The sequence below is a fragment of the Malurus melanocephalus genome, unplaced genomic scaffold, assembly GCF_030028575.1.
Source record: "Malurus melanocephalus ecotype Western Australia unplaced genomic scaffold, MMel_1.1 scaffold_639, whole genome shotgun sequence".
NCBI classification, from domain to species: Eukaryota; Metazoa; Chordata; class Aves; order Passeriformes; family Maluridae; genus Malurus; species Malurus melanocephalus.
Genome location: NW_026623871.1, coordinates 181,598 through 189,858, shown reverse-complemented (window position 1 = coordinate 189,858; position 8,261 = coordinate 181,598). Strand labels below are relative to the sequence as shown.

Sequence of the window (8,261 nt, the reverse complement as noted above, 5' to 3'; positions counted from 1 at the left end):
GTTACTTGTTTCACCTTGTTACACATATTAGTAAAAACTGTTATTCCCTTTTACCCATATTCTTGCCTGAAAGCCCGTGATTTTTTTTCAAAGCTATAATAATTCGGAGGGAAGGTGGATCATATCCACCACTCCAAGGGGGGTCCCTGCCTTCATTAGCAAACACCTGTCTTTCAAACCAAGACACACCCCCACTCTTTGGTGTTAGGGTTTATGCTGACTGGGCGGCTGATAGCCTTGGGGCTATGGCACCTACCCTGGAGGTGCTAAGCTGTATTCTTTTCTCCTTATCTTTTGATCAGTGCAGCTGCAGCCAGGGCCCCATTCAAAGTCCTACTGGTTGTATAGTTTTGCTATAGTATAAGGACTTTGCAAAAAGTCCTTTATGGAAATGTTTAAGTTACAAGCCATAACACTTCAGTTATTGCAAGTTAAGCACAAGTGCTTTAAAACAACATCAGCTATATTACGACTATATCTGAGTTACAAAAGAAAAACAAAAACACCAGTGATAATTTCACGGCTGTGTCTGCCGTACACTAAGGTACTTATGCAAAAATGGCAACAGTGTACACATAGCACTCATCTTAATATTTGTGAAAGCCAAYACTATAATATATGTTTATAACAGGGAGGCAGCTCGATCACCAAGCATGATTTTTCATCTAGAATGGGATATGTTTGTGTCATTGCTTGTTTGGGAGGTCTTGAACTGGTGCAGAACAACTGCATCAGACAGTGAGAAAGATATAGAAGTGTTATAAACACATATTATAGTGTTGGCTTTCACAAATATTAAGATGAGTGCTATGTGTGTGATAAACACCTATTGTAGTGTTGGTTCTCGCAGAGGTTAAAGGTAGATGCTATGTGTTGTGCATCATGATATAATATCTTACTTGTAGAAGAAGTTTAGTTATGTAAACATGATTGTGATTTAAACTTTTCCATGTAGGATTTTTCTTGCACATTATAGCAAAACTATACAAGAAGCTACAGGGAGACTTATTTAGATTATGAATGGTGCCCTGGCTGCAATTACACTAACCAAAAAATAAGAAAAGGAGAAAGGAATGCACGAGAAAAGGATCACCTTCCCCAACATTATCAACGCAGAACCCGACCTACTAGAGAAATGCCGTCATAGTTGCTTTAGTATGCATATTAGAAAAATACCTGGTCGGACTAACTTGTAAAACATCCATTGTTTGCGGCAAAAGGAGTCTGGCTGGSGAGAACCCCAACCTTCGGATGGCCTTATCTGCATGGAAAGGTCCGGGGTGTTGTGACCCCTGTCATAAATACTTCCCTATCAGCAAGGACCATTTGCTGAAGTTGTGGAATAGGGGTCACACAAACGTGACCCGAGGAGCATAAAACAACAAGACTGTAWTAAAGGCTGATCCATGTTAARCAGTTAATAAGACAAATTTAAATATGCATAAATGTTTATGAATAGGCATTAAGCTGAATGTTATACAGAATGTATTTAAAGAGGTTTCTATCCATAGCCAGTGTGCCTCTGGCAGATCACCAAGCACCCGACATCGTATCCTTTTACTTTTATGTACCCTACTGTGATTTATGAAAACCTTTAAATTTTAACAAGAAAGTGAATTTCGTTTTTCATAGGAGAAAGGGGAAATGTATAGTTATCTTATATTTAATCTTTAATATTGTGATTATTAAGGTGTCATTTTACAAAGTCTAAAAGCTATCATGTTTTAAAATCATTGTTAGTATCCCAACCCTAAAGGAGTTCCAAAGATGAGCTTGAGAACTCTATTGTGCATCAAAAGTCCTGGCTCACAGTTGGAAGTTAGGATTTTTCCTTTTTTTTCCCCTTTCTCTAAGAGAATTTTGTCCCATATGTTGCTAAGAGACGATAACGACTGGTACTTAGGAGAGACAAAGAAGTAGCTACGGTGGGGGGAAGGGTGCAGGTGCACTCTTGTAGCTGAGGGACTTTCTCCTGGAGGGACAGAGATACCTCGAGATTTTGGCAGGAGTGTGAGGGGTTGGGGCTGGGCTTGGCTCCTCTGTCKCTGTCTATCTCTGTCTGTCTGTCTTTGTCTCTGTCTCTCTCGAGATCTAAGGGGAGACAGACTGTGGCTGCAGTGGGAAGAATTTGCCACCACTGCAGAGTCTGTCTCCTGTTGTCTTCTATCATGAGTGAGGCTCTGCCCGTTGGACTGGGACCTTATTAATACCTCGTCTCACTGGAAAGGACCCTCACCATCCTCTCTGGTGCCTCAGGGAAAAATCCCACACTGTGAGCCCCTCCCCCGCTCTGAGGAAACCGCTCCTGGCTGCTCTCTGGAGCCTGGCCACAGATGCCCAGCCCCGCTATTTGGTTCTGCTGCAGCTTTGGGGTTTTTATTACACTAAYGCAGCGACCCCTGCCTGCCTGGGCATTTAGTTTGCTATCCCGGGTGTGTCTGCCTCTGCTGTTCCAACTGCTGCTCCGACGGTTCCTGCTGCAGCCCATCTCACCATCYGGAGGGGCATCGGGACCGGCTGCCCTGTGAGGTTCTAAAGGAAACCCCTTTTCCATCCCTTTTGCCGGCTGTGCTCGCCATTACCCACGTGGAGCGGTAGCGTTGCTCGCACCACAGTGCCCCCTGCAGGCGYGGCGGCATCATCGCACCCGCCCTGCCCGGCCGGGAGCCACCAGCGCCCCTGCCGGCTGTAATCGGAACTGCACCAAAGGGGAAGGTGCTCGGCAGCTGAGACAAGGCTGTGCKTGGGTTTCTGGTTTTGTTTGTTGTTGCTGCTGTTGTTGTTTGTTTGCCCGGCTATACATGTACATACTAGTAAAGAACTGTTATTCTCTTCCCCATATTTTTGTCCAGAAACCCCTTTATTTCAAAGTTATAATAATTTGGAGGGAAAGGAGTCATATTTTCTATTTGAAAGGAGGTTTCCATCTTCCTTGGCAGATACTTATCTTTCAAACCAAGACACTCACTGAAGATTTATGTTATGCCATAATCTCCCTTTTCCCTTGATATTTCACAAGCAATGCCCCTCTTCCTCTGAAGGATAATCCCATCAGCCTCTATCTCCCCATTCCCATCAGCGCTCTCTCAGTTTGCTGAAGTCATCAACATAATATGACAATTGTGCATGGTAAAGACCCCATAACTAAGTAAAGTTGTACGCTAGGTATGTTTATTTGCTGGATATGTGACAGGTCTAAAGACTGGTACAGTTTYGGAATACTGGATACATTAAGTTTCGCAATATGCCTATACCTATTCATCACCTGTCCCCACTTCTGTTGTGGTTTTAAACCTGATTTTTCCCAGTCCCAGGTTTYGGCACCAAAAATGTCGTGGTTTGGATTGTGCTGAAAGCCAAAAAGCACTGCACCCACGACGTTCTCTCCCTTCCCCCACCGGAGAGGGAGAAGGGAGAACAAAAGCCCAATTAACAACGAAAATTTATGGCTTTCAGRTAACATAACCTAATTGAGAGAAAGATACGTATGTGCTCCTGGGAATGGTCAGACAGGCTGAATAACTTAAGTTGCAAAATAGATTTATTACTACAAACTACTAAGAATACTACCGCACCGGGGAGGGGAACAAAGATATAGGGACAAATTTACAAGGAGAAGAAAAATAAAACCGGACATTTTAAGACACCTGTTATCCTTTCCGGGACCCGTCCCTTTCCCAGGTCCTCCCTCTCCACCCCCCATGTTTTCCTGCACACACAGGGGACAGGAATGAAAGTCTAACATAGATCAAACCACTCATTACAGTTGTTGTCCAGCATCATAGGAGAAGTGTTCTTACAGCTCCAAGCTGTRGAAGTTATTTTCCCAAGAACAGTCAGTGTATAAYTGCTGGTGGCGAGGGAGTATTTTCTTTACCTCGTAGGAGAAAAGAARGAATGTCCTTCAAGGCCAAACTGCGTTGTTTCAGCGGYGTAAGACCACTATCACAAACCCCTGGCAGAGCACAGCTTCTTCTAAGCATCCACTTACTTCAGAYATAGGGYGCGGGCATCTCCTCCTCYGCGCAGAGCWCAATTTCTTCTCAGCATCAACTTGCTTCAAACGTCGTGGGGGGGCCAAGCCTMTTCCCCCTTTTTGGCTCCTGATAAGTTCAGTCCAGTCCTGAAAGGCCAGTTTTTTTTCCTCAGAGCAAGGTCGCTCTCTTTTCTATACAGGTCTCTCATTGATGAAATAGTCTKTTTGAGAACAACTTATTTTCTCCATGCTYGAGAACCACAGCAAAAGCACAGCAAGCCAATCCCATCTTCTCCTTACTGTGATCTTTGGGTCTCCATTTTTCTTCTTACATCTCYTCAYCCTYCTGCTCTGTTTTTCCCCCGTGCATGATACTAAAACTACATACTAACAACCTAAAAGCTACGTGGCGGCCGCCTATCTTGTTTTGAATTCTTTCTTAAGTACAAGACAATACRTCATCACAGAAGTGTAMCCARCCYGTGCARTTGGCCCAGGCCTGATGATCAGCCTGTCCATCACCCTCAGAGCCATGATGGATTGGCTCTAAAACACAGGGGGTAGGGCTCCTTTTGCTGGAGAAGAAGAAGAAAGTTTCTAGAACTTCCTCCTAGGAGCCATCTTTGTGGTTTCTTAGTCCCATCCCCCCACCACCAAAAATTGGACTAAGTAAAACCATGACAACTTYTTATGCTAATGAATCTGCATATGTTTACGTATGCGTCTCACCCCCTGGAGGTCATCTTCAGGTGGTTTTTTGATGAAGTCTTTCTTGGCGCTGGAACTTTTGACCTTTGGTTCTTGCATGCTTCCWGGCTTCTTGGTATCAGTCCAAACCTCTGGGTTGGTTTTTACTGATTTGAGGGTCCAGTGAATAGCACTTGGTTRCGGATGTCTTCCTTCTTACAATACTTGGCAAGTAACATGATTAATGGTGGGCAAGATAGGCACTGTAGTGAAGGCTTAGCCAAGTCAGCTTTGCTTAAACAGTTGCTGTTAACTCTTTCGTTTCCCCATATCACCACTTGGAAAGTTGGCTCCTTTTTTAGACGTGGTGAAGGACCTGTTTGCTTCCTCCTYAGTGTAGCATGTGCCACTGTTCTGCAATTTAATTATTGGCTTCYTCCAAGAGCTGCTGATCGTTCCACTCCCTGCCACTTCACCCAGAATGCAGTTCATCCAGAATGTGGTTTGCTGGCCTGTGCCTGAGAGCCAAAAGGCTACTAGATATGTTTGGAGTTTGCAATGTTGCTAATTTGGGCTTTTGGAGGGTTTTTTCCATCCCATCTGTTTTTTTCATCTGAAGTGCTCTAACCCCTAGAAACAACACGGTGTCTTTTTTTTTCCAAAGTCAGCACATTATCACAACGCAGTGTGCTGCCCTGTTTTATCATCTCACCTGATTTGTCTACATATCTGATAGAATACATGTCACCTTTGAAAACTTGAGCTGCTTTGTGTGTCCAGGTTCTAGAAGAGCAGCAAGCTATCTCATCACCCTGTTGTGAAATGTCTTGTTTATCTGTGCCGTCTTGACTTTGAGATGATTTTTCTTGAGTTACATGTGGAGTTGTAATAGCTAAATTATGTACCAGTTCTCTCTTCCTCCAGGCATGTCAGGTTATTGCTTTGCATGTGTGTAAACGTAACAAATTGCAACACTCGCACAGAAAAATGTGCTCTTAGAACCTGCTGAAGCTTCATTTTCTTATGTATCAGTCTTGTTTAAAAAATTCTACCAATAGAAGCATAAACAAGTCTTGATTATTGCTTATGTCTTAAATAAGTTTAAAATCTCCTGAATGACGTACAGAAAGAAGGGGCTTTTTGTGTCACTGCTGAAATTTAGTTATTAATTTTAGCACCTTAATTGAGACTACTTAGCTTTGAGTTAATCCTGCAACTGAAAAAGTATACCAATAAGAATGTCACATTCTGGTTACTGATACTATAGTCTTTGAGGCTGTGATTTTGTGGTGAGGTGGTGACTGTTTTGGGTTTAGACCGTCATAATTATAGGGAAGATTGTTCTAATACGTGTGTCATAATTATGATTTGCCATTTGTTTGTTAATGTCAGTTTTTGTTGCTGTGTTTTCTCTAGACTGCTGGAGTTGCAAACATGCTTAAAAAGAAATCAATATAAATTCAGCTGATCAATTAACACAGTTTTTCTAGACAGGGTTTGTGGCCTGATTTTCACTTTGGGATGTTTAGCTCCAGCTTTGGATGAAACAGCAGGAAGCATGAAAGAATAGGAGAGCAAGTACTTTCTTCTGTTAATTTAGCTATTTGTTTGGTTCTTGTGTGTAGTGGGCTATGTTCTATGGGATTTTTAATTTAATTCTTTCTTTGCTTCCATAAGAGAGGTTTTAATTTTCTTGTACTGTTGTATATATCTGAAAAGGTTTTTTTCTTTTGTTTTACAGGAGGAAAATGGCTCAAATTACTGCACCAGCATCAGCCATCCATGATGAGGAATCCTTGGAAAGCAGAATGGTGGTTAAATTCCTCCTGTCAGCGCTTGAGTCAATGGTTAGTAGAGAGGTTAAGCTTCTACATCGTAAATCTGTCTTGGTATTTACAGGATTACACCAGTATATTGCTTCCCACTGGGCACCAGGGAAGGTGGATTGTTGTATTTTTACCTTATTGTGTGCTGTCCAATAGACTGTARCTCTACCTTTGCTTGTGGTAAACTGTGCTAACAGGAATCTTGTTTCTTGTTGTAGTGTGGTTGTTTTAAAAATCATTTTATCAAATAAACAGATAGGAAATATTTGTTGACCGCTTAGGTACAGTGTGGCTGAAAGGCAAGTATGTGTTCTGGTCTTCATCATATGTAATGCAGAATGAATAAGTGGTTTTGATGCTAATACCTTGTCCTCAGCTGCTCTACTAACTCAACAAAACTTGTTCAGAAAATGCTTCTTTCTGTTGGCATATTATCTGAATTATATAAGTTATTTAATTGTGTGATGGGGTTTTCTGGGACTGTGAGTGGAAATGCCTGTTCCATTTCCTTGAAGTAGAGTCACTGTCAAAGATTTGGTTCTTTAAAAGTGGGGTTTTTTAATGATAAGCAAGAACAAACRTTTTCTTTTTAGCAATGAAACTTTGAGTGGAATAGTTATAAGACAGTAGATTGCAAGTCTTTTATCCCATTAGTTATATTTGGTTCTTAAAGTTTTTGGGTCACTTTTTCCTCCCCTGCAGCTGTTGGTGTTTTTATAGGTTCTAGCAAACTGATGTAGTTCCTAGGAGAGGCTGACCTTTTGTGGTCACTGCTTCATCATCTCACCAGTTTTCTTGGGATCCTTGTTCTTTCCATAGGGTTCCTGCCTTAGTTCTTGCCAGAAATTTCTCCTGGCAGAACATATGTAGGTGTGTGCAGGGACAGTGCAATTCTTCCATTCAGGAGGAATTCACTTGAGCCTGGATTCAGCAGACAGGACACGGCAGACTACAGGCAGCCATCCTGCTTGCAACCACACTATTCTGAACAGAGCATGGTGTATGTGAGTGAACAAAACTCCTGTATGCTTTGTTGAAAGTTGGAGTAAAACACTCAGTATGATTAACATGGAAGTGCTAATTTAACATGGATTGATGTATTAAATATTTTAATTAAAAACAATGCAATCTCTGAGTCTATACAAGGCCCTAATTTTGCTAATGAATCTACAATGTTTCTAAGATTTCTGGTGAAAAACATTCTAGATGTGTAAATTGTGGGTTGCTACTGACTGATGTTGTGTTGCTCACAGTACCTGCTGAAGGGTGGATGCTGGCAGCAGTATAGTGATTGTTTTACATGTTATTACATACATTTTTATTAAATGTGTCTTAATTATGCTAATAAAATCTTTTTCTTTTTCTAGTCTAAAGAACTTGACAAGTCCAAGGCAGAAATTGCGTGTATTGGTGTATATGAAAAAAATATTTTTGTAGTTGGAACTGAGAGAGGAAAAGCCTTTGTCAACTCTAGGGAAGATATTCAGAAGGATTTTGTTAAATACTGTAAGTTTCAATGTTGTATTTTTGTATATTACAAACTGCATAATGTGTATTGCATAATACTAGTAACTTTGGCGAGCAAAATTGTCTGTCATGGCTGCATGGTATAATTAGGTTGGCTATGGCAAATCAAGCTGTTTAAGAATATAAAAATGATCCATAACAGTGGTCTTGYTTGGATTGTTATTTCTACAATGGCTGAAAATGTTCATTTTTCTTAGATAATGTGACAGACTAGTACAATAAGAAGGATTAGACTGTCCACTTTT

General features: G+C 41.3%; 1 protein-coding gene across 8 annotated transcripts in view; it reads left to right on the top strand.

Annotated features, from left to right (window-relative positions):
• Window positions 1-8,261, top strand: part of GTF2I (general transcription factor IIi) — a 105,841-nt gene that overhangs the window by 11,542 nt on the left and 86,038 nt on the right. For 7 of the 8 annotated variants that reach the window (XM_057383562.1, XM_057383565.1, XM_057383561.1 and 4 more), the window contains exons 2-3: window positions 6,405-6,510; window positions 7,857-7,995. In XM_057383562.1, coding sequence (XP_057239545.1) covers window positions 6,412-6,510; window positions 7,857-7,995 — 238 coding nt within the window. In that variant the 5' untranslated portion in view covers window positions 6,405-6,411. Of the gene's footprint in view, window positions 1-6,088; window positions 6,242-6,404; window positions 6,511-7,856; window positions 7,996-8,261 lie in introns of those variants that run through there. The other variant, XM_057383563.1, reaches the window with a different exon arrangement.